The following is a 27,731-nucleotide window of genomic DNA, read 5'->3' on the forward strand; positions in this document are numbered from 1 at the left end:
AGATATTGATGACATTTTAGTCATGTGACAGTTGGACATCGACAATTATTTCTACTCCTTTGAGCTTATTTCAAAGTCAATTATCTTTGACCCTGCATTGTTTTTAGCATGAATGATACCATAGAGTCAGAGAGAGAAATATTCAGAACAATTATGTAGTATTTCCAACACTCGGACATGTGCCAGATTGAATCTAACTGCCCTAGTTAGAAAGCCTGAATCCATTACGAAACCGCATGTTTGTCCGACATTGCCTGTAATTCAGCAATGGGGAAATAGAGGGCAGTAGCTGCAGTGACGTCATCTTCGCGGAATGCTATTTAGACACTCTGGAAAAGCATGCCTGTACAAGTCAGGCTTACAACCACTGATTCCACATTCCTCAGATCAAAGGTTACTACTATTAAAACTGTATGTACTGTGGACTGTAAGTCAAATTTTCAGCGCCTGGTGGTGAGGCTATGCGAAAACACCCAAACAGCAATTTCTAGGCTTTCAAACTGCTGTTGTGTCTCAGCTTTCAGTATTTCAACAAAAATACGTACATTGTACTTGCAGGTTCGAAAAAAATCATAGCATCCACATTAACTTTTTTCATTTCACTGAAGACAGAGATGCAATATCAGTTTGAACACCTCCACAAACAGCTCCTTCAGTGTCCAGGCACAGCCTGACCACAATCAGGAAAATGTAAGTTGAACATATACAGTCAATACCGTCAATCCTGTTAAATTTATTATTCAACCTTTGTTCTGAGACTGGACTCAGAACCCCTGAAGATGGCATTTTCTGTGCAGGCGAATAGGCCACACATAAAGACCACACATCAACATCTTACCTCGATGAGCACCAACATCCCTAATAACATGTAACTTTTTCCAAAAGCCCGACACAACGCACGGAGTAGGCTTGGATTTTCCCCCTCTTTGATCTTGCATGATTCTTTCTTCCACTCTCTGCAAAATCAAACAAGACGTGAAAATATGAGTGTGGTTAAATTGGTAATGTTGTTTTGTAAAGACATGAAAGTGGTATTGTGAATGTCAGCATTATGGCATCCAGCTGCTACAGTTGACAACATGAGCCAGAGGAGTCTTGGCCATATGATCAAATGGTTGCCGGTTCTCAGCATTGCCACGCTGGTTAGAAATCCAGAGTACTTTGACTGCTTCATTCTTCAGACATAAGAAGAGATGTCTCGGTTTTGGTCAAGACTATAGCTCCACCCTCGCGGTTTTGATTAGACAAACAACACCTTCAGTTCGGTATCAATTCCTTAAACCAAGACTCCTTGTACCCAGTGTCCAAGACAAGGACATTTATGACCCCACCCATGATTTTACTCTTCCTCTGGCCTTAGGACATAGGCACTCTGAATCACAAGGCCAAAAAAGAGCCACACCAACAAGGGCAACACTAAGACATTTTTTGTGATTTTAAAGTTATTACAGTACAACCTCTCTATTGCGGACACCCGTGGGACTGGGCATTGACGTCTGTAACGTACAGGTGTCCTTAATAGAGAGGTTATGCCATTATTGTCCAAAAAGGATATTCATGTGTATGAACATGGGGGTCGAGAAGCCTAAATATTACATATTCCATTTAATTGTAAATATTAACTACTTCAAATAATTTGATACCATTTATGTGCGAACTTTATTGTCAAGTTACTTTATTGGCATTTCTAGTGGAGGTAATATTAATTTGCCAACATTAATATATGCAGGTTGTGTTCGCATGCTACATACTACATAGACAGTGTACATCCTTATAGTTGTATAGAAGCATTTGATTGAGCTACTACACATCGAGCTTTATTCTTTGTAATTAGAGCACAAGCACAACTCAATGGACTGCAATTAATGTTACCATATACAGTAGCTTGGCAATGTGATGCACAGTGAAGATAATTAAACAATACATTCAGTTTTAATTAGGAGAGCAACGGACATTAAATTCACTCAACCATGTAACTAGATATAACGCGATCGAGGCGAATCGCAATGTATGGCCCCGCTCCGTAGGCACCAGTGTCCACAGGCCTGTCACTAAACTGGTTTTGATGTCATGGGGTGTAAAGGAAAGATGGCCTCTTGCTGGCCATATTGAATTTCAGAGCACGACCAAAATCGATAGGGAACCTCCCCCAATCCACCCTATTAAACCACAGAATTTAGAGATCAATCGGGATACCTGTTCTTGAGTTATAATCCGGAATGGGAAATCTAAGATGGCCTAGTGGTGGCCATATGGAATTTCGAAGCGCGACCAAAATTGATAGGAAACCTTGCCCCATCCACCCCAATTCATTATAGAAATTACAGATCAATCTGGCCACCGGTTCTTGAGTTATAGTCAGGAATAGATTGCGGCGGACACGGAAACCAGCTGTAAACACAATGCCCCACCCCGTTGAGCTGGGGCATTAGGGAACTTTCCCTACCGAAAACCATTACACCACAAAAGTTTGAAGTCTGTCGGACCTCTAGTTCTTCAGTTAACGATCGGAATACAAAAATCTAAGTTGGCGGATGGTGGCCATATTGGATTTTGGATCCCGCCCAAAATCGATAGGGAACCTCCCCTACCATAGACCATTACACCACAAAAGCTTGAAGTCTGTCGGACCTCTAGTTCTTCAGTTAACGAGCGGAATGCAAAAACCTAGGATGGCGGCTGGCGGCCATATTGGATTTCGGAGTGCGCCCAAAATCAATAGGGACCCTTTGACACACTAGGCCTACACCCCCTTAAACTTTCAAGTCAGCCGAACAAGAGGTTCTTGAGTTATAGTCCGGAATTCAGTGTGGCGGCGGACGGAAACTACCCAAGTACATAATGCCTCCGCTATGGCAGGGGCATATTTAACTGAACTTAAGTGTCTAATGTTCATCAATAACGCGAACTCCACACCTGTTTAGGTCTAATCAACTACCTGATAACACAGGAAGCCATTGTTTGCGTTCACTGTCCGTAATTGCAAGGTAATTGGACCAAAAAGTCACCATGGCCGTGTCCACAATTCGGAGTAGAGAGGTGTCCGCTCTAGAGGTTTTGGTTAAAGCAAATTACTTAGAAAAATTCGGGACTGAACGGACATGTCCGTAACGCGATGGTGTCCGCCTGGCAGAGGTGTCCGCAAGGGGAGGTTCTACTGTACTTAGTGCATTGAAGGGGAAATGCTACAGGGAATCTGTGTTAAGTGAGTGCACGTCTACCATATCAGATTTGGTGCAAATCTACAGGACACCTCTCCCACCCCACATCATTAGTCACAGCTAAGCTCATCGTCACTTGCTTTGCCCGGTGGTAACCGTTGGTAATATCAGGTACCTTGTCTTTTTTCCGGCCCGATGTACCTTACCAGAGAACTACAATGCTTGAATGTACGCTATGTATTACCAGTGCTCTCCACAGGGTTTTCTCAAGGTAGGGTGATACCCTTGATTTTCATGACGTTTTACCAGTGTGCAACACAAGGTAGGGTGGCCAGCAATTCGAGGTAGGGTGGCCCTATAGGAACCCTCTACAAAGTTCTAGAGCAAGGTAGGGTGGCTCTTCCAAGGTAGGGTGGGCCATCCTGACAAATAGCCTTGTGGAGAACACTGTATTACATGATCACTCATTTATAAAGACATACATTGTAACTGCAGGAATATGAATTATTTATTTATCTGTAAATATTTCATGCCTTTGTCTCCAAAAGAAGGGTTAACCCTTTTACTGCCGGCCAATTTTAATTTCCATGAACCCCAACTGCCGGTAGATTCTATTGTTTTTACAGTAATTAAGGCAGCATATTTCACCAGCCTAGTGAGAGAAAACCATTGGAGATACAGCCAAACAATGTATATGAAAGTTGTTCAGTATGACCCCCTCTTTCAATTGGGGTAAAAAAATTGGGAGTTCTGACCTAATTTGCATACCGCCATCTTGAATTTATAATGAGGACGGACAAAAAATCTCAAAGAAACACATCGTCATGTACATCGCTATACACACTGTCACTATCGCTTTCAGCATCGTCATTATTTACATCGTATTCTGGATCCGAATCACTATCTACGAACTCCTCACCTGAATCAAAATCATTCACTACATCTAGTTCGTCCAGAACCTCCGTCAGTGACAATCTTTTTGCCATTTCACCAACTTCAAACTCAATTTTCTCCCAAAAGTTGTACAGGTCGATATACCATGGGCGCCGCCATTTGCAAGCTCTATCATCGTACTACAACGCCATCTACGAACTTCTTGAAAAACTACGCTAGTCTTCGTGTTATCTGTTGATTTTTAGTGATACACAGAATGTCGCATTTTTGCGACTTCGGCAGTAAACGGAAAATAATGGTTGTCGCAGAAGTGCGACTTCGGCAGTAAAAGGGTTAAAATCCACAGAAAAAGAAATTCTGTATCAGGTACATGTACGTAAAAATGTACAGAGGAATTTGTCACCATAAGCATGAGTTCCCTAATACTGAAAACCAGTGTGAAGTAACCATTTGTCAGCAACTGTTGCTTAGCAGTTACAGTCCGGAATGCAAAATCAAGGATGGACACCTGGCAGCCATATTGGAAACTGGATTGGGCCCAAAATCGATGGACCACATCTCCCACCCCATCATGCCACAGAAAACAAGGGCTATGCATGGCTAATCTTACCAAATGAGCAGAGAATTGCAGATGGTGTGATTCTGAGGTTATTTCTTTTCTTCATTGGAAAATATCGATCAGTAATTCTAACAGTTTCTCTTATTTGACTCGAAATACAATATACTTTAATAGATAGTGTGCTCGTCACCATATTAAAAAAATCCAATTAGCTCAAGAGTTGAAGCCCAATCCTCCCCCCCCCCCCCCCCCCGAGTTGAAGCCCATCAAGTGACTCGTTCATCACTTGCAGTGTGTCATGCAAAACCCAGGATGGACACCTGGCAGCCATATTGGACACCGGATTGGGCCCAAATTGATGGGACACATCTTCTCCGCACCCCACCCCATCATGCAACAGAAAACAAGGGCTATGCGTGGCTAATCTTACCAAATGAGCAGAGAATTGCAGATGGTGTGATTCTGGAGTTATTTCTTTTCTTCATTGGAAAATATCGATCAGTAATTCTAACAGTTTCTCTACTTTGACTCGGAATGCAATATACTTTAATAGACAGTGTGCTCGTCACCATATTACAAATTCAATTAGCTCAAGAGTTGAAGCCCAATCCTCCCACCCGCCCCCAAAGAGTTGAAGCCCATCAGGTGACTTGTTCAAGACTTGCAGTGTGCAATGCAAAATCTTAAATTGTCGCCAACCACCCATATTGAATATTCGATTGGGACCTCTCTGACATCTGCTCAGCACAACACAGAAAATTCAAGCCCACCAGGTGACTCGTACTGCAGTTACAATCTGGAATGCAGGCCCATTGGGTGACTATTGTTCTGCAGATACAGACTGGAATGTAAAATCCAAGATCCAGTCATAGCGATTATTGGATCAGGCCCATAATCGACAGAACACCTTTCCAACCCTACCCAATCATGCCGCAGACAATTCAAGCCCATTGGGTGGCCCGTTCTGCAGTTACAGGCCACAGAATGCAAAATCCAAGATGCTCCCAGGCAGCTATATATTGATTATCGGATTAGGCCCCTAATTGATAGAGCATCTTTACAAACACTGCCACATCACACAACCAGGTGACTCATCCTGCAGTTTGGATCAGTCCCTAAATCGATAGGGCACTTCTCCGCCCCTGCCCCATCAGGCCACAGTAAATTCAAACCAACCGGGTGACTCGTTCTGCAGTTACAGTCCGGAGTGCGAAATTCAAGATGGCCACCTGGCACCCATATTGGTTATCAGGTTGCGCCCAAAATTGACAGGGCCCCTGTCTGCCCCCGCCAATCACGCCACTGAAAATTCAACCCACCACGAGACTCGTTCTGCAGTTGCAGTCTGGAATGCAAGATCTATGATGGCTGCCTGGCACCAACACTGGATGTCAGATCATCCCGAAAATCACGAGGCACCTACCTAGCGGCCACAACATAATTCCAAAGTTAGTTAAAAATTTAACGTCAGCTGGGCTATTACTCCCCCTGGATAGGATGCTGGTCTATCGCAGTTTAACTTGCCAGGCATGCCTGGTACCCATTTATTCCTGGGTAGTGAGAAGCAATTAGGGTTAAGTGTCTTGCCCAAGAACACAAAGATGAAACAATGCTGATCCGTCTGAGTATCAAACCTACGACCTCCTTGTTATAAGCCAGGTGCTGTAAACACTCTGCCACTGATCCCCCAATTCCACAGTATGAAACCAATCCGACTACAATTCTCTGAGCAAACAGACGGACACACGCATGCACGCACGCACACATGCAAAGACAAAGGGCACACCTATATCACTATCAAACTCGATAGGTAGAATAATAGTTTGGTGGGAACTCAGTGACGGTGTTGAATCCAACTGTGTCATCTCAAGCGACAGAAGTGGATTTGCCACCTTGACAAATCCACAAGGAAATTGCTGTTCTCCACAAGATGACAACTGATGTCAACAATACAAGCAGGAAAACATCTTTTTCCTCTGTTTATCTGATTGTTACAGCCTGCAGTGGGTCTATTATTTATAAAGAACAGCAAAATACGTTTCCTGGTGACATTTATTCTGATGTGAGCGTGGGAGAACACAAGACTCAAACACTGTAGAAGAAGGAGAGCTTTTTATTTTGCACTTCTACTCTATTCATATGGAATAAATGAAGAGATTCGTTGCAGATTTTTAAAATAATCTTTCTCACAATTTGGGATACTGCATAGCTTCCTGAGGGATGACATTTTCTCACACCCCTTCAACTGGACCTGTGTCATGGACTGGGACAATGTCATAATGACCCAAGACATTGGCCATTTCTTGTCCCAAAAATAGATCTTCACCTTGCTATAAAGGCACCAACAGGACTGATAACAGTCACGCCCCACAAGCTACATGTATGCTTGGCACAACTGGAGCAACCTGTACGGCGGTGCATTGAAAAACACACAATCACAGCTAAACAGGCAGATTGTGGATGAAGGTTGTAAACAAGTCATAACTTGATATGGCATCAGTCAGCCACTCTACTCCACAATACAAATAATCCTACTGAATATTGATAACCCAGAGGTCAAGTGTTTTCCAATCGCCAGTAATCCCATCACTACAGATACGGCATCCTCGGCACCCAGTGGTTTTCCATATGCTCCAGCTCTCGCTATTACAAACCCCTGGGGAAATCCATGCCCTTCAGACGGATTGCAGCGGTAGAAAAAAAAGCGCCCAATCAGAGCGTCTGTTGTATTTGAGTCATGATGACAGATAAAACCACATGTTTGGGAGGGTCAAAGGTCAATCAGCGCCATGAAATGCGTATTTTCATTAGCTGCTATTTTTAGAACATCCGGGTATTTATGAAAATTCTGAATTTTTCAGTGCTGTTCCTTCGTATTGCGCGCACCCCGCTGCAAATTTATTTCATTACTTAATTAAAACACAATTACATGTCTACACAATGTTTAACAGCATAGAATCGATGAAGTATAAAACCATTTAACGATAGGATTATCTTAAACTTTATTCATATACATTTTATTGTCATATAAAACACTATATATACATACATTACGCACAGTGTATCAGGTTATCAGAACAGCCACCCTTCGCTGTCGATTCTAATGGATTTTCTCAGGGTTTTGTATGGGACGTAGGAGTATCAAAAACCTGAAGCTCAGGATGCAGATACGGCCACATCTGACAGTGATGTCAGAAGGTATAATAAATTCCCCAATTAATCTCACCTTTCCATCCTCTATCAACAGATTTTGAAAAACTTGTGGAAAACAGCAGTTTCTATGGTAACGCTGTCGTGCAATGCCACTTTTGAATAACGCTGCTTTGAGTTCTCTGATGATTCTAAGGCATACAAAATTTCATTTCGAAGTTGGCAGCCATGTACAAAGTGAATGATTTTCCTAGAATCATGTTTTCTTCCCTCAATCTGAACCTTTTACACTTATCTGTTTATTTCCCAGCTTTTTTTTCAAATTAAAGGGGATGGTTTTTCTACTAGAACAATGACATATGTACATTCACGTACCTTTTAAGTTTTAACTTAAAAGTTTAACATGCATAATTATTTAACATGCAGAAATAGCAAAAGGAATGAGTTGCAGTACGTACGTAGCATTGTAATAGCGGGGGGGGGGGGGATTCAAATGCCAAGGGAGAGGGCATTTATTCAGTGCCAAGGGGCAGATTTTTAATGAAAAGGCCAGGGGCCATTGTGCTCACTGTATGGATATTTAGTGGTTAAGAATTCATGCTGGTTAATAAGAATCATGCTATAGTATATGGCCAAATGGAAATTTTATGCCATTTAACTTAGTCTGTGACTACAAAAAGTAGGCCAAGTCAAAAACCCATGTGACATAATACTGTATGGTTGTTAAATGTACCCATGATAACAGATTGGTGGCAATGCTAGTAGTAAAGCAATAATCTGGTTTTTAAAGTTTTCAGATTCGGCCCCCTGGACTGGCCAAGCGTCAGATTGAACCGAACTTCTGTCCCTGGGGTCACCTGACTACAGGCTGTTGTACATGCTTATCAAATGTGAGACCAATGGTCACTGCAGTTAAGAAACATGCCCTAGTTAAAGCCTAACAACCAATTTACGCCATTTGTTCAAATTTGGTTCTAAGGGGCATGTAAATGTAATGGACTGAAATTTGGCGTCAGAAGTTATCAAATGTAGGGGGTCACGTGTACCAAGTTTCTAGTTCATAACTTCAGTGGTTAAGAAATATGCCACAGTTATAATGGCCAAGTTATGCATTTTGACCTCAGTGACCTTGAAAAGTAGGTCAAGTCAAAAACATGTACCATATTTAACATATCATTGCTGGGAGTACCTACCATAGAAATATTATTGAATGCAGGTCACTAACTAGAAATTGACTTATCAGTCAATTTGAAGACCGCCCTTTATAGTGTACTATCATGAGGATGAGGAAAAAGACTTGTCCCTGCCCGAACAAACTTGTACGAAAAGGTCCATGCATTACCGAAGATTGTGCAGATTCAGTGACAAAGTTTGCCTCTTTTCAAAGCTTGTTTTTCTAGTCCAAGCTCTTGCTGTCCATCCTCGATGATTCAGCAGTCAATATTTTTATTATTTTCCACTTTCACCCACAATTTGTTAAGATATCATATTTTTATCGAAACATGTGAAAATTCTGCTGTAGCTCTCACTTAAGTCATTTTCCCTCCCACTACGATCAACACAACAGCCAATTTGGCTGCGAGAAGCAGTTCAGTAAAATGAATTGCAGAGAGCACCAATTGTGGCCAGAGGGGTGGTGTCAATACGCTGCTTGCTGGATATGTTGCCAATCTCCTCACGAGGGAAAATACAACAACGAATTTTATCGGAAATAAACTTATTTATTCTTAACCAATGTCATCAGGAATCTCATCATCTACAATAAGTGGCGTTTTTTAGGTGATATATGGCTTATTTCTTGAGTTATCGTGCTGACAAGACAGATTAGTTCATTCTCTTCCACTCTTTACCTCTGTTGAGAAGACTGAGACTGGTCGCCTGTCCTGGTGCTACACTACACAGTGGAAGGGGGCGCAGTACTACGCAGACGATGACGGGAGATAGAGAGATACAAGATCGGTGAAAATAAGAAAGACCGCCACACTGTGAGTGTGTGGCGATCTTAATAAGCAAGATATTGCACTTTTTACCTTTTCAGCACCCTGGTGGCCAAGTTAAGCATCAGATCAGACCAAAATTCGGGGTCAGAGGTTATCTGTCATAGGGGATCATGGGTACCAAGTTTCAAGTCCATAACTTTAGCGGTTAAGAAACATGCCATAGTTACACTCAAACAGCCAATTTACGCCATTTGACCGCCGTGACTTTGAAACTTGGGTCAAATCAAAAACCTGCATGATGTGATGTTTCCTTGCTAGCGGTACCTACCATTATTTTTTCATCGAAAACAACTCATTTTTAACCGAGATTTCACACTTTTTAGGCTTTCACTTTTGACCCCATGGTGACCAGGACGAGAATTAGACTGGACTGTAATTCAGTGTCGGAGGTCACCTGACCTAGTGGGTCCTAATTACAAAGGTTCAAGTTCATAGCCCTTGTGGTAACTCGCCAATATTTTTTAAGCGACATAAATTGCTCCTCTATGGGCCACTTAAGATCCGAAGATCTTGGGCCTCCTGCAACTCAGTGTTACTCAGTCATCATACATGTTGTAAGATGGTGCTGATCCCCTCCTACTTCCAATTACAGCATAACTTGCAAAGGAGCTACTAATAGATAACATAAAAGCCGCAATAAAGAAGACAAAACTCTCATCTCAGGATAGCATACCTACAATTGTCGCTAAAGGTCAACACTTTCAGCAGCAAATTACAAAGTAGACCTCGTTCATAATGAGAAAAGGTCTTATTGTCCACAAACAAGCACATACTCACCAAAGAATTTCATTTGCAAATGGTATGATAAGAGATGAAAGGAAAAAGAGAGGAAGCCATGTCGCTTCAAGTAGGACAGAAAACCAGTTACATTTTGTACAAAATGTGAAGTGGCATAAGCACTGGAATCAGTTTCTAGTAACGTTGCCAATAAACCTATTTTGTATGCACAGACTGCAATGCACAAACACACTGAAAATTATGGCAAACTTGAGGTCCAAAAAACTGATCTTCCAAAGAGCATCTTCACATAATCCCCTCAGAGAATTTGTATGTCTCTATGCGAGTTTTTATTCTGTAGGATTAGTGCAGCGACTTGTGTAGATATCCTTTCAACTTCATAAACTCATATCATAATACCTCACTTAACGTACACAGCTAGAATAATGAGTGCCCACTTCTTCGGCAATCCATATGAAGAGTCACACATGCTGCAGAATACTTTCAGTTCAATGAAGTCTTGCTTGCCTTAGACATGTTTTCGGCAATGGTAAACAAGTGCTCGTTCAGGGCCAGTTCCGAGTACCATAACTCATGCAGTAGCCATCTGTGACTCATGCAGCAAAATAATCTCATCCTGAGCAAGGTTCATTTTGAAGCTGAATTGTATTCAAGAAACCCCTCAGTGAAGTCTGGAATAAATGAAATGACCAGGGACATCATGTTCAAATGGGGCATCAAAAGACATGAGTGAATATGGTCCGAACTATCATCGTCAGTATTTCCAATTTACTGTATTCTGGTTAAGATGGAGGACATTTATTACAAATTTTGACCAATGCAACCATGAAAAGTAAGAAGAAGAGTAGGAACCGACGACGATCCGCGGACCGTATCGTACTGTGCGCATACCGTACAATGAATTTTTGCATTACGGTCTGAGAGAAACGAGCACACGACCCGAAAAAATTCATAGTACTGTCCGATAAAATATATAGTATGAGCCGATAGAAAGTGAAGTATGATTCGGTCTTGCCTGAGTATTGTCTGAATACTGCACGATATGACGATACAATACGACACGATACTGACCGGCACAGGACGACCCACCACATTGTTTTTTATACTGCCATTTTTCTCGCTAAATGGCGACTTGGTTAATGTTTTAAAGCATATCGCCGGATATTCTAGATCTCAACTGATGGAATTGCCTGGTTTAAATAGAATACCTATGACGCAGTTGAGAGAAATTCACAAAATCATGATGCGAAAAAACTTAAATTAGCCATGTGCTCGATGTTTATTTATTGACGTCACCCATATTGACCAATCACTGCCCGGCTGACGAGCTGGTGCTTGTCGCGAGTCACACTGAACTTCCAGCAGTATTGCCTCCGTTACCTCCGCCCATACTACTGAAGAAATACGTGTCATTTTTCTGTATATGGTGCACCACACGTTACAGTGCACCTAATCCAAATTTGAGCTGATTCTGCCATATGCAATGTACACTATCTCTATGCGGTAAATAAAGCAGCATAAGGTGAACCTGTTTTTCGATCACACAGACCTCACTTTCCATGGCCACTGCACTGTTAATATGAGCTTGATTTCAAAATAACTTCACAAGGTTTGCCCTTTTAATCTTCTCTAGACACTGTATAAATTTCAACGCAAAGCATATTGTGGTTTTTGAATGAGACACAAAAACGCCACACTTGCCAAGATATCAGACCGCTGATTGAGCAATAGCGATGGTCAGTGGCCTCACGCTAACTTGTTACAGCGATGCCGTTTATGAGTCAGTAATAGCCGATCAACTTCAGCTTGAAATACAGTGCATACAAATGCATGCTGTACTTTTTGTCAAGGGATTGACGCACAGTGTCTTTAAAGCTCAGCAATGTCAAAGAGTCAAGATGGTCGCGAGTGGGACATACTTCGATTGAAAACATGTCATAACTTCATATGTGTTACACATGATAATCATTGGCTAAGGCTAGAATATAAGTGCGAATATTTACGTATAAGTTCGAAGCTTGATAAAACATATCCATTTTCCCCTGTTGTCAAGACAGTGAAATGTCAACTTTCCCACGAATTCTTTATCGTAAACAAACTTCAATTTTCTGCGGAATTACGTCAGACAAAATGAACCAATCAAAACTGGGAACGTAATAAGGATGATTGGTCAATTTGAAGTACAATACGATACGACACGAGCCGATGATGGTTGATGGTGATTTAATTTTTTGGCCAGGAACTGGCAGACAATATGTTGATTACGATCCGAGGTAAATTATGGTACGGTCCAACATTAAACAAGAACCAAAAAGGTATCAAGTATGACCCAACAGTTATGACGATACGAGCCGATGGGATTTAGGTGACGATACGCGGTGTCCGTATTGCACACTCATCAGGCAGACCTAGGACCGTACAGTGCTAGGACACGACCAGGGTACGATTCGACGATGGTACAACATGACACTTAGTTTTGTTACTAGGTGTAGATGCCCAATGTATTCCACGTGGCAATAATTCTGCACAGAAATTTGGTCAGTTTCAATTGATTTCGTCGGTGTCTAACAGGTAAACTGTTTTTCTAACGGTTTTAACTCTTTCAGCCCACAAGCCTTATATACACGATCTGGCATGTTTGATTTCACAGCTGCATGCTAATCACGTAGGTACAATGTAGGCCAAATATCCCTGTGTTCTGAATGTATTAATTGTTCGCCTGCCCGCCTGGCGTAGCGTCATTGGTGATGTGGCTCGTCACCTTTTTCCCGGTTTGTATCATCCTCGGTTCGTATTGTTGCGTGGGGTGATCAGTCGATGATCGTGGTCAGTACTCTAAATGACCTAGGTCCGTAACGTCATTTATTTCGGTTCGTGTGCTGCAAAACCTAGGTCATCATGGCTATAGATTGTGTGTACGTATCGGACAATAAACGAAGCCATAATCGGTTTCTGGCCAGTTCGTATCGGGCCGTAAGGTGCCAAACCCGATACATACTCGTGGACCTGGCTGTAAGTACGTACAGAGTTTCAAGTCAATAGCTCGAGTAGTTACAAAACATACATGTACCTAATTTACACTACTTGACCTCTGTGACCTTGATGAAATGGTCAGGGCCATTGTGCTCACCACTTTCACAGAAATGTTATTATTTTCGATTTTTAGCCACCTGGTAATCAAACCAGGAATTGGACCGAACCGAAATTTAGTCTACAAGTGCCACGCAAGTACCAAATTCAAGTCAATAGCTGGAGTAGTTTCCAAATGTGTCACCAATTTATGCTATTTGACCTCTGTGACCTTGATGAAATGGTCAGAGCCATTGTGCTCACCACTTTCACAGAAATGATATTATTTTCGATTTTTAGCCACCTGGTGAATTGAACCGACCGAAATTTAGTCTACAAGTGCCACGTAAGTACCAAATTCAAGTCAATAGCTGCAGCAGTTTCCAAATGTGTCACCAATTTATGCTATTTGACCTCTGTGACCTTGATAAGTAGGTCAAATCAAAAACCTGTGTGATATGTCATGTGTCAACATTACATGAACCTAGGATAAAAATTGGCGATGATCGAGTCCCTTAGTTAGGGACATATAGCATTACTTGTGTTTTTGGTTTGAGCCACCTGGTGGCAAAATCAGGAATCAAACTGACTGAAATTTTGTCTTCCAGGTGTCATTTTATAGGGGCACATATGTACCCAGTTTCAAGATGATAGCTCCAGTAGTTACAAAACATGCCTTGCTAACAGACAACGACAGACGCTGCCCCATAAGAAAAGCTCACCTCCGGATGCACATGGATCTGTGCTAACTGGACTTTGCACAGGAAAAGAAACAGCTGAAACTAGTGATCGGTTAGCGACTACTCACGTTGCATACGATATTCAGTGTAGCCATGACGACATGACATTGACAATTGTTCTTGCCAGGCTAAATCACGCACAATCGTCTTGATGTCATAGGTGCCTGGTAGGTTATATAAATAGACGCACCCGTTTACGTTGTGCTTTAGCTGGTCGCAGGACTTACCATAATGTGATGGCAGTAGCAGCAAGACCATAACGTTTGGCAAAAGCTGTACCATTTGACCCAAGGGGAATTCAGCATACTCAAGGCAATGAAGAATGTCTGGGTCGAAAGGATAGCCGTCTTATGGCCGAAACAACCTTGGCGGTAGGCATAGAAGCTAGATTTCAACTCATAGCAACTACTTGTTGTTCACATTTCTACTACATTAGAAACTTGACAATCATAAGCGAATAGAATTCAGTTAAGTCTGGGACTGGAGTATGATTTGGGCATATACTTACGTTCCTAGCTTTTCTGTGAGGTAATCCGCTGAGTCGCATTCACAAACATTGTACAAATCCTCTTTTTCTATTCCACTCTTGGCTCCTTTGCTGAAGAGAGGGCTTAACCACCTACAATAAGAAGACACAAGAAATGGTTAGGATGCTGCAACTAGCACTATTCTCAAAAACCACCTGTAAAGAATTTGCGCGAGATTGTACATATGGTACCAGCAAAATTATCATTTCAATTTTCACCAAGAGATGGCCTATTTTTAGTTCAGCAAATGTTTATTGCCGCAAACGTCAAATCTTAGCCACTGCAGGGAACACACATTTAAAAAGAAATGGGCAGGGGTCATGTGCTCACCCGTGGTTGATGACATGAATGTGGTCACTGCTCTGGTTACAGATAATTTGACCTCTGTGACTTCTGATATCAGGTCAAGGTCAAACTGTTTCAACCAAGTTTGATTACATTAACACTTTGTTGAAGCCCAATCTCGACTTCAGTCGCCAAAGAAAAAACTCTCTGTTTGCCCGATCTTGACTATTGTCGCCAAAACCTACTTGGCACCCCTTCACATAGAATACTTATTACAGCTTTTTGCAACTCCAGAAACTTGGGTTATATGGGGTTGTATTTCTGTGGAAAATTGGGCTCAAAAGGGTTACTCAAGGACATACATTCAAAGACCACAAAGAGAATATTTCTGAAGATAAATGCAAATGATTTTATTACATTCACCTACCACAAACAAAGTATTTCACATTGACCTTTATCTTTAACATCATATAGAGATGCCGAATAAGTGTGAACATAACAAATTTGAAGAGTCTGGGACAAATAATGACGAAACATGCCACTATTAGCAAATTTTTAGATTCTGACCTCTCAATTCCTTTAAAGTGCAGGTTGTGAAAAACCAGTCCAGCTGATGCATGGTCACAACATTGGGCCAAGCTGTTAAGGCAGTCTGCATAGTAATCAGAAAAACCAGTCGATTCTAGATAGCTTTAGAAAAAATCTTTTTGACCACACATGCATGAATCTTTTTCTAAAGATGACAGATATTATCTCTTTTTGAAACATTTTCTACACGCTGAGGGGATAAAATAATACTGATGGCATCAATTAGGTAAGATTTAGGCGGATTGAAAGTAAGTTGCCATTCACCTCAAATGATTTACTAAACATGACCACCATTTTGAACAAGGGCTGAACTGATTTGACGCAGTTATATAGCTTACATCGTCAAGCAGATTTTTTAATTTCACAATTTAAAAAAATGCTTTAGCGAGCGCCCTCTTGTAATAAAAAAAAAAAAATTCAACTATTTTGTAGAAAACATTTTTTCATTAATCACTGAACACATAGAAACTGACTTCAACTGATTTGACGGCATGTCACAGAGATACAGAGATTCAACGAGATTCAGTCGACGCCACCTGGTGAGCTAAATGTAGGTCAGATATGATTTTTGGTTTCTGATCAGAGGTCGGCGAGAGTGACTCGATCATCAGGTTTCATGACTCTGCCTCCTACGGTTACAAAATGTTGGGGGGCATAAAATCAAAAAGTTGGACTGACATATGCATGCCAGAATAGCTATTAGACTAGCTCCGCTGACCTTTGGTCAGCTGAGCTTAAAGAAAGTCTATTGGAATGAATCCATGCTACAAAATCAATATATTTTTAAAACAAATACATACCAAGTTACATGACAAACAAATACTCTACACCAAGGATATGATAAATATTCTTAGATTGTGCAGAAAATTGCATTTATTTAAGCAGTTTACGGGGGTAGCCATGTCTGTTCAAATCTCCCGGGCGAATGACGTCACGGATGTAGCTTGCTCCTCGCGAGTGACTAATTCTTCTTCTGTACATCCCGGTTTGAACGCATAACCTCAGCCAAAACCTCAGCCAAAACCAAGCCCAAAACCTCAAAATGATTTGTCCAAAGAACCTTCCACATCGCTTGACATAACTGACGAACTGTCGGTGTCATTATCGTCCGGCATCGCAAGGGAAAAGATTACTTTTATTTGACTTCTTTTGATTCGATTTGACTGAATCCATTTTGTTATGTTGTCACATGGCTGCATCCATGATGACATCGACTCTCCGTTTGGGAGGAGACCAGGTTAAAATCACCAAGATGGCGGCATACTTGATTCAAAAATAAGCAGTGACAAGTAGATTAAAATCATCCATTTCACTCATTAGTGTTTGTTTATTTATAAAACCAAGAGCCACAGTTGTTGTTAAGAATACGCAGTTTACGTAGGTGTTAAGGTTGTAACTGTTGGTCGACTGGGCAATTATTCCAATAGCTTCCCTTTAAACAACCATCAAGTTTTAGTAATCTAGTAAAATTTGCTCCACTAATGTACAACGAATGCCACAGCCTTGTATAAGCTGTGACTCCATAGGAGAGGTAAAGACTAAAGACCAATATGAGATGAGAAGCCAGCAAAAAAATGCATGTCACTTCTCTTTATAGTATGAGAATGTCAAAGTGCCACATTTGACACCAAATACCTTTCATTGTTCACCAGTGAAAGATGTTATTTTCTGTCTATGAAAGTGGCTGAAAATTCCCTACCATAATGGCAAAAATGCTTGACATTATCAATATCATTCGAAGCGAAAATGTCAAAACAGCATATCTGAAAGTATCATGCCTTATATACTTGGGAATATCTGTGAATACGCAGCTGAACTTAAGCAATCGTTGTCAGCAGATTACAGATCGAATAAAGCCTGTACAGATGACACTGCCTTTGGGCTGCCACAGTGGTGCACACGAAATGTTTCTGTTCTACTTGTAAAAGGTTCATTGTACATTTTAGGTCAGTTAGCACAGTTGTTGGAAAAGCAGATAAATCAATCCAAAAGACATGTATTTTTCGTCTTAAAATATTTGATATAAAAATTCTTTTATTATTTGCAATTAACTAGTTTCACATACATGCAATAGAGCTTTTAACTTGAGAAATGTTCACATCTAACAATATTTTCAGCCACAATTCAATTTAATTTGAGTAATTCCAGGACTCTAACACAGTTTCAACCTGTATGTTAGGCACTCAAAATGAAGAAAAAAGATTGCCGTAGAGTGCAAGGTCATCAATGGCAATTGCAAATATCGTGTCTCAAATTAGGAGAATGGACCCTGTGTCTACTGGCTGACTGAATTTCTAAAAAACAACCTGTATGTTGGGCACTCAAAATGAAGAAAAAAGATTGCCGTAGAGTGCAAGGTCATCAATGGCAATTGCAAATATCGTGTCTCATATTAAGAGAATTGACCCAGTGTCTACTGGCTGACTGAATTTCTAAAAAACAACCTGTATGTTGGGCACTCAAAATGAAGAAAAAAGATTGCCGTAGAGTGCAAGGTCATCAATGGCAATTGCAAATATCGTGTCTCATATTAAGAGAATTGACCCAGTGTCTACTGGCTGACTGAATTTCTAAAAAACAACCTGTATGTTGGGCACTCAAAATGAAGAAAAAAGATTGCTGTAGAGTGCAAGGTCATCAATGGCAATTGCAAATATCGTGTCTCAAATTAAGAGAATGGACCCTGTGTCCACTGGCCGACTGAATTTCTAACAAGAGGCCCAAGGGCCTGGCGCTCAGCTGGATGACCTAATAACATAGGACTGAGGGTATAAAGTAGTAAATATCGGCTTTATACTACTGTTTGAAGGTCAAGAGAACACGTTATACCACTAAAATTTCCAATGCAGAGCTGCCAGGTGGATGAAATATGATTGAACTAATCAGCCATGGTATGTAAATATTACAGGAGGCAACGGAAGATATCCCTAGTTCAGCATGTTGTATCAGTAGCTTTACAGAAAAAAAGTGTCAGAGAGGATGAGAATTCTCCATGGACAACTGTGGTATGTCCAGGCTGGGTTGTACAGCACAAGGATACAAAATGCTGTCTGTAATTGAGAGGTATCATGATTTAACAGAGGTCAAAATAAATTGAAATTACCAGTTTGGGACTAGCACCACTTTCTTTTTTTTTTGATAAGGTAGAGATTACAGGAGTCAACAAAATTAATTTTATTGAGAGAAATTGACCTGTCCTGCAGGTGATTGGAATTTACAATACAAAGGGTCGTTTTTCATGACATTGTGCTCTACTGCGTATTCCTAGTCATAGTGAGTCGATCTGGAACCAATCTATCCTTGGCGCAGACAGGTTCAAATTGGCTATATCTTGAATAGATCGAATTGCGATGAAAATCTAATGCAATAAAGGAGCAATATCGAAGAGACAAATTAATCAAACCAATTGTCCACAGACTCGGACCCTGAAATGGCACGATGTATGCGTGCATATAAAAGTATATCAATTGGTCCCATAGAGATGATGAGGCAATGTCAATATGCCTTGTTCCTAAGTCAGCAATATGCCCCTTTTTATACGGAGAAGAGGGAGAACCCAGATAGGCCTTCACATGTCGGCTTCCAAATGGCTCGAACCAACTGTACTATCACTACTATAACTTTGAAATGCGTGCTCCTCCTAGTCCTACATGAAGCAATGTCTCAGCCAAAAAGGCAAAGTTAGCAGCTCCTTGGTAAGGCCATGTCAGGTTCCGCGCGCCTCTTCAGATACATCAAGTATTGAAAGCTGTGGTGAGCTGAGCACATAAAAGACTATGGTCACCTTAATTTGAAAATCCCTTCATAATCAAGGGCTACCTCTGACTAGTAAAACAGCACAATAGACCACCAATTTGATCCAGCTCCTAACTGCGGGAAAACCCAAGTCCAGCAACCAAAAGTACCAAAAATACATTTTTGTTTACATTTGAACTGCACACATGCGTTTGTTTACAATTTCATTTCCCCCGAAATCTCGAAAATCAGGTGACCTGCAATCGTGGATTGAAAATAACATTAACCTCGGTTCAGCAGGTCAGCAGGTATACCGGCTGTTCCAATCATCCCCCTACAGCCAGCCGTTCAAAAGGTAATGTTATTCACCCCACATGGAGTGCAAGTAATTGATTAAGCCCCTGCATAACTTAACAGCAATGGCTTGGCTTCTGTGAGTGGTAAGGAGAATTGACAGTTTTTTTATGGGAGTAACATTATTGTGTTGCTTAAAACGTCTACTTTTTACTCATGTAAGAATCGTAGTACTAATAATAACTTCAACTTATTTTCCAGTTATGATAACACAACACGCATCTTCATGATCATGATCTTTCTCAAACTAACTGAATGACCTAATCGCCTTGGACGCACAACCTAACCACATATCAATCCGCCCCAACGATCGACACATCCATTCGATTCGATAACCCTCGATAAAGTTTGATAAATAAACTAGAACTGAGATTTCACAGGAGCACCTGTGAATTCATGACTCCAGGGTTGTTTTGAGGGCAATATTGTAAGAGTTGGTCCTGAGTATGGGGACGTGAAGGTCCGTGTGAGGCACCTGGGGAGAGAAGACTAGTTGAACGATGTGATCATGGAGGTATAAATAATTATTTATACCTCCATGATGGGATCTGACACGGACACTACTATTGATCTCATTATATGAATACCATTTAATTACAAAAAAGTGAAAACAGATCATATCATATTCCTTGGCATAAGTTAAAATAGGAGTGCGGGAACAGGGTTTTTTTAGCAGGAGGAAAGCGAGAACATTTTGCGCCGTCGTATTCCGATTTGGCTGGTTAGTGGTGAAATCTGCTTTTAATTTTGCAAATTAACATATTCGTTTTCTAGTTCTACACTAACGTTGTCTGTAAAGATGCTTTCCCAATGCTTGACTGGTCTGGCAAGAGACATTGCCAGGAAAACGTGACGTCATTTTGGCCATTCTTCTTACCGCACGCCCTCTCTCTCCGTAAAAGTTCCTGACATGGTGTGAAGTGGGAGGGCGCACAATGGGAACCACACTGCCGCGATGTTAATAGTTTCTATTTATAGAATTCAGCGGCAGAGATTTTAGGCACGGAAAAAGTGGATTAACTCGGCTAATCTCAATGGATTTTACCCAGGAATGTTTTCAAGGCGAGAGAAACATCTGATTTAAGTACTGCGCTTATTAGATTTCATGTTCAGGCCGAAGATTGGCCTAAAACGTGGACGAAAAGAGTGCATTATCGAGTGTTGGAGAGGTCACGTGATTGGACGAGAAACCTGAACAAAGTTTTCGTGCTTTTAGCTGTCAACATCAATGGCCATAATATACTCCTGCAGAATAGTAGAACTAATAGAACTAATTTCCGAAGTTTCCAATAGTTTGAACACAAATCAGAACATCACCCATCAGCTGGACTCAGATCTGCATAAATTACGATAAATAATGAGGTCGTCGCTTCAATTTCGCAAAGAAAGTTGACTCCATTCGAAGGTTGTTTTGACCAAATTCTGTTGAACTCATCGTTATGAGGGCATTTGAACACATTCTTGTTGATATTTTCTATAAACGTGTGAAGTTTCGTACCAAAATACGTTTCCGTAAAGGCTTAAAAAAGAAAATTCGTCACTTAGGGATCACGTCCAAAGTCCGCACGCGATATTCGCCGGCGAAATTCAGCCTACAGTATTTCGCCTGCGAAATCTGTCCGAAAATCGACCGGCGAATGTGAGGCGATAATATGAAATCGCCGGAATGTCAGATGCGAAATTCGCCCACAATCGCGCCAATTCTTCGATTTCGCCCCAAAAATCGCTCCAGGCGATAATGGAGCGATTTTACGAAATTGGTGGCTCTTGCATGCTTGTCCGAAATTCGGAACGATTTTGCAACGACTTTCGTCTTGTTTTATTGGCGGAAAAGTGCAGTCACGTAAACAAATCGGGTCATACTAAACAGCGTCCACCAGGTTTAAACACATACATACATACATTAAAGCCATCAAAGTAAAATCTAATGGTCTTAAAAGAAATAAGCATGACATTTTTAGGAAATGTATTTTTTATGGTTTACGTATTACGTTTTGGCCACAAAATTTTATTTTGATGACTTTATACCCGACTTTAAACCTGGTGAACGCTGGTGGACGCTGTTTAGGTTAACCGGATACTACAACAATCTTGATTGGTTGGCTGAGACTCGGAAACATAAGCCTAACTATGATTAGCTGTATGATTCGGTACATTCTGCCGCAATCCTTCGGAATACATACCATAATACTAAGAACCTCAGACCTCTGTGCCAAATTTGTGTAGCTCCTCGTGGATAGATGTGATGTATATGATTACTGCAGTCAGGTTGACCGGGAATTCCAGTTTGTGTTTTTGTTCCGTCTGCTATCAGCTGATGTCGGAATAGGCATACTACAACACATATAGGCCTCTAATATTCGCTTCGTTCCGATGGTTGGTGAGAGCAAATTAGGCGCGATTATTATTTTCGCCTGCGATTTTTATTCAGTCTGAATTTTCGCCTGATCATAATAGAATCGCCGAAGCAGGGAGCGATTTGGAGGCGAATGAGTGTGGCGATATTCGACCAGGCGAATTTTCGCCCCGATTCGCGCAGCGAATATTCGCGTGCGGACTTTGGACGTGATCCCCTACAAAATCATCGCTCCGGTAGAAATAAAAATGTCACCGCCATTTTCTTGACGATAGTACTCCAGGTAACCTCGGCGGGAAATTTAAAGCGGGGTCATCCGGGGTCAAACAACAGTTTTGCTCACTACCGCCAACTGGTGATATAAATCGAAACTAATCTATTTTATATCAAAACTTCTGTATCATGAAGACCTTTTCAACTTTATTTCAAGCTTTTATCTGCTGGAATAGAGCGTCAAAAAATTGTTTTTTCATTTACGCATTTTGCCCCCTGGGGAGCTGAATTTGAGTCGAATCGCCCAAAATTTTTTCCGTAAGCAACATTTTCTGCGGTGTTTATTAGCAAGACTAGATTTGAAGTGCCTCGGTTGTATGATTACAAAATGCCCAACTTTGTCTACAGATGGCATGATGGAAGGATGGCAGGATGGGTGGAAGGACGGACACCAATCGAATAGCTATTTGACTAGCTCCGCTGACTTTGTCAGCTGAGCTAAAAAACAACCTGTATGTTGGGCACTCAAAATGAAGAAAAAAGATTGCCGTGGAGTGCAAGGTCATCAATGGCAATTGCAAATATCGTGTCTCAAATTAGGAGAATAGACCCCGTGTCTACTGGCTGACTGAATTTTTTTTTAAACCCTGTATGTCTGACACTCAAAATGAAGAAAAAAGATTGCCATAGAGTGCAAGGTCATCACAATGGCAATTGCAAATATCGCATCTCAAATTAGGAGAATGGACCTGCAGTAAAAACCACCATTATTTTCTTTATACTGCCCTTTTGAGGACATCACGATAACCTATGATTAGTATTTTTAAATGTGACCTAAAGTTGAAAAACATTGCGTGTTCACAACCTGATGCAATCAGGGCAAGAGTGAGAAATCGTCCAAAAGTTTGATACTGAATGAATTAACTACCACTTCATATAACTTGTCATTTATGGTGCTTTATGAAATGATAATAAAGATGTGCATTTCATTTTCGACTTCTGAGGTCAAAAGCATGACTTTATGAGGTTGTTTGGAATCAATTCAGTATCATCTGCTTTGTTGCATTATGACATGGTCTTGGACTTGACATATAATGGGATTAAAAATAACTATTTCATGTAGTTTATCATTCCCTGAGTTCTATTCTCAAGCAGGATCTTAGATCGTGAAAAAACTATAGGCGCGCGTACACCACCTGAAAATGGACCATCAATCTTGGTTCGCGAACCAATGCCGCACCATCAAAAATCCACCAAGCGCGTACACCACCGCTGCAGCTAGTTATAAAATCTGGCAACAGATGGCACGCAAACAATAAATTGCTCTTCACGCTCCCTGCATTATTCTTCTACCACTCTCAAATAGCCGATCTTGCGCAACATTAAATGAAGGCTTTTTCCCAAGAACTGCATGAATGCAATCGTAGTGTTCCATGCCGATTGTTTTTCACCCAGTCCCCTTCATGTTGTCTTGTATCTTTTTGTAATCGCGCCGCCATCTCTTCACTTTAGCCTGCACTTAACGTGCACCCCATGGCTGTGAGTTCTTTCGCTATTTTTAAATACACCTTTGTATCCTTAACTGTGCCTTCAAAAAGCGCCTGAATATCTTCCCTTTCCCAAATCGTCAAAAGCCCGAGTGACTCCGCCGCTGGCCACACATGATATTCAATTCTGGTGGCACTTTTGGGACCCATTTTCGATTGTTTACGAACGCGGTTGAATGTCAAAATTTCTGTCAAGACTTCCATGCCAACTTTAGTTTGTTTACATTTTTTGAGCATGCGCAGAAAGCGCCGCCTGTCGCCGAACCATCGAACTAGCTAATTGCCACTCCATTAGCGCGTACACCACGACAAAGCCGAGCTTTTAACAAGCCGGGCGAATTTGGACCATCAAGCATGATGGGAAAATTCGCCCAGCAATGGATTGCCGAACAAATTTGTCACGGCAATGTGGTGATGTACGTGCAATTGGTCCACCAATATTTCATGGTGTACGCGCAACTAATGTTTTTATAAAGTTACCAAGTTGTAAGGTCATGGAGGTAGGCAGTGGTAATAGGGAGGTTAAGATCAGCTCCTACTCCCACTCTCACTCCCACTCCGACTCCCGACTCCAACTCGAGTCGGGAGTCGTGACGTAATGATGCGGTTAAGAAATTCCAAACCCGACTCGTCAGCCGGGTAGTCAGTTCTGCTCCATAATGATAGGTGTCGCGCCAATTTTGTAAACATTGCAGACGATCGAATTTACTTCCGGGTTCGGCAATATTAGTCTTGTTTTTGCTTATTTTTGGGATGTAGAGTACTGATATGAACCAAGATATTGCTGAATTGTGTTTGTTGATAGACGAGAATCCAGAGGATGAGGATGAAATCTCTCTCGTTTCAAAATCGTTACGTTGAGTTAATTCGTATATTCGGTCGAGCAAAGGAAGAACTGTCCATGATATTCAATACTACTGTCAGCATCATTTATGAGCAACATGCTCATCGTTTACAGTCACTGAACCAGCCATGGCTTAGCACGGACAATATAGAAAGCTTTTGTGAGGCAACGCAGGCAAAGGGGTGTCCAATGGACAACATATTCGGATACATCGATGGGACAGTCCAGCCAATTTGCAGACCCAGCACAGAACAAAGAATGTGCTACAATGGCCATAAGAGAGTGCATGCCGTCAAATTACAGGTGAGAAATAGATATAACTATTTGAAGGATGTCAAGAAATCTTATTTTATTTTAACAACAAATTTAACACAGTTGTCTGAGTTGGAATTGCCTACATTGCAAAAATTATTTATGGCATACAAAATGTAACACCCCCCCTAGTAGCTAGGCTACCCTTGAATGGAGTTAAACTCAATCATTCCCGAACTACTATAACATTTTAAAAAGATCACAACAACAACAACAACAAACAACAATAGGGTAGGCCTATGGCTATGCCAATCATGATAAGGATTTACACTTACAGTGATATCATGTTCTTAATCGCCAATTTGTATGGGCCGATGGAGGGAAAGAGACATGACTGCGCACTATTAAGGGAGAGTCAAATTTTACCGGAACTTGCAGCTGCTTGAAATCTACGAAGAAATGATGGGAGCCAAATGGCTCTGTACGGGGACCCTGCGTATGTCATTCGCACGACACTTTATCGACCCTTTGGAGGAGCACGATTGACACATCTGGAACAGAATTCAACCGTAGGATGTCCTCTATTCGTGAATGTGTAGAATGGGGTTTCGGTAAGATTGTGCAGGAATTTGCCTTCCTTGCCTTCAAGAAGAACTTGAAGTTGCACCTACTGCCAGTTGCAAAGTACTATCTAGTTGGTGGTATCCTTATAAATGCTCATACATGCTTCTATGGAAGTATAACTTCTGGTTATTTCGATGTACAACCACCTTTACTTGAGGAATATTTCTCAGACAATTAAACTTACTGTAAATTGACCGTTACTTCAGGAGTGAAGGATAACTTGGCTACTATCATGTAGGCCTAAAATGTAGTACTGACTGATTGAACTTGCACAGTATGGGTCGAGAGGGATAACAGCAAATTGCGGGCACAAAAGTACCCGTATGTGCGGATATCCTTATCCTACCAAACTATACAGAGTGAGTCACAAAAAACTACACACTCATTGTGTGATTGGTTGCGGTAGTCATGAAACTAACATCTTGACCCATTAAGGGTAAAGGTTGACCACATCGCATGCGAATTGACATCTGGCATCTACACCTAGGCAGTGGAGTCCTACACGTCATATCGGCAAAGTCACTGGCGACCCTTGATTGTTCAAGACTGAAACGAACACAATCATGGACACACTCGTGATTTAGCGCATTCTCATAACAATGTAACTGACTATAGCCTTGCATTGTAAAGTCAGAGTAGAATGGCTTGTTTACCCCAACAAGCCCAATGGGATGAATTGCGTCATTCTTACAGAGGCGGAAAAGGTGACTGGCAGTTGCACATTTTTTATCAATGCCTCATTTGTTGGTAATCCTGACTGGGAAAGTCATACCTCCATGACCTTACAACTGGGTATCTGGTGTATATTCCGGTACAAAACTGAGCTAAATATGGTTTCCAAGATGGCCGCGTGCCAAATTTGAAAAAATAAGGAAGGAGCCTTTCGGCCAGAGAGCTTTGATTGGTCCATCTCATTGCACATATAACTTCATGAGTGCGATTACAAGTTGAAGGGTGTAACAGAGGGAAAATCTTACTAGCTGTGATGGTAACTTCGACAGTCACAACCCAGCAAACAACCAGTAACTGCAGTCTGGACCTTTACATCGGACGAAGTTTGCCAATAAGGGACCTGGAACATTGTAATACTGATAGGGGATTGGATGCTGTAATATCATGAGTGATTGCCCCAAGGTTTGAGTTTTTGGAGAGGGGGATATTGATGGGTTTAAGGAATTGCATGCAGGGAGTGCAGGGTGAGCTTCGCTGATAGTGATACGCTCCCAACCCCAATACTTAACAGTATTGTAACAGTATTGTGGAGATCACACACAAGGCAGGTGACACTGGGGGTTAGTACAGATCCAAAGTGTCATGCAATGTTGGGTGATGGCACCCTTCTTTCAACTGACTTGGAATGAGCGAGCTGTGTTTTGGCATCAGAAGTCACGTGTCAGGTTTTGTAGGGTTGGATCCGGGGATGGTTCGCGAGGAATGAGAGGGGTCTGTGTAGTGTTTGATAATGAAGGAAATCCAAGTGGTTTGCCCCCCCCCCACCACCTCTCACTTATTTTTGCTAGGGAATCGTGTTTGAGTTGTGTGTGCATCTTCACTGATACACTCCCAACCCCAATACTTAGGGATCACGTCCAAAGTCCGCATGCGATATTCCAGTGCCTGCCATGAGAAAAATCCACGGGCACTATTTTTTTCACTCCCGCCAGCTGTCCAGGGGGCAGGCCATGCCAGTAAACGGGCGCAATCACACCCGCGCCCGTGATCACGCCTGCGCCGGCAAACTACTACCAGGAAATGGGCGCGATCACGCCTGCGGCCGCATGAGACACCTGTAAACAATTAACAATAAAAAAATTTCTGGGCAAGTTGCAGGACTAAGTCATGCTGCCCGTCGGGCATGGCAATTTATTACATTATGAACAAGGAATTTAGACAAAAAACTAGTTTTATCTGCTATGCACTTTTTGCAGCCAACTCCCGGCGAAGAAACATTCTCAAAACGCCTACAATCCACTTTGTAATGCTTAGTTCCATCCTGATTCGATATGCCATTACCGAGCACTGCAGCAACCGCCAACTATAGCGAAGTGTACAGCCTGGCGTGTACCCAGCGCTAAACGGCATAATTACCGCGTTG

The 27,731-nt window shown here is 41.5% G+C and overlaps 1 protein-coding gene across 2 annotated transcripts in view; it reads right to left on the reverse strand.

The window, feature by feature from the left end:
* Nucleotides 1–27,731, reverse strand: part of LOC135494794 (ATP-binding cassette sub-family C member 4-like) — a 107,406-nt gene that overhangs the window by 47,256 nt on the left and 32,419 nt on the right. For both annotated transcript variants that reach the window (XM_064783078.1, XM_064783077.1), the window contains exons 2-3: nucleotides 14,820–14,930; nucleotides 839–956 (exon numbers count right to left, since the gene is read on the reverse strand). In XM_064783078.1, coding sequence (XP_064639148.1) covers nucleotides 839–956; nucleotides 14,820–14,930 — 229 coding nt within the window. The remainder of the gene's footprint in view (nucleotides 1–838; nucleotides 957–14,819; nucleotides 14,931–27,731) is intronic.

Source organism: Lineus longissimus, chromosome 10 (genome assembly GCF_910592395.1).
Source record: "Lineus longissimus chromosome 10, tnLinLong1.2, whole genome shotgun sequence".
NCBI lineage: Eukaryota > Metazoa > Nemertea > Pilidiophora > Heteronemertea > Lineidae > Lineus > Lineus longissimus.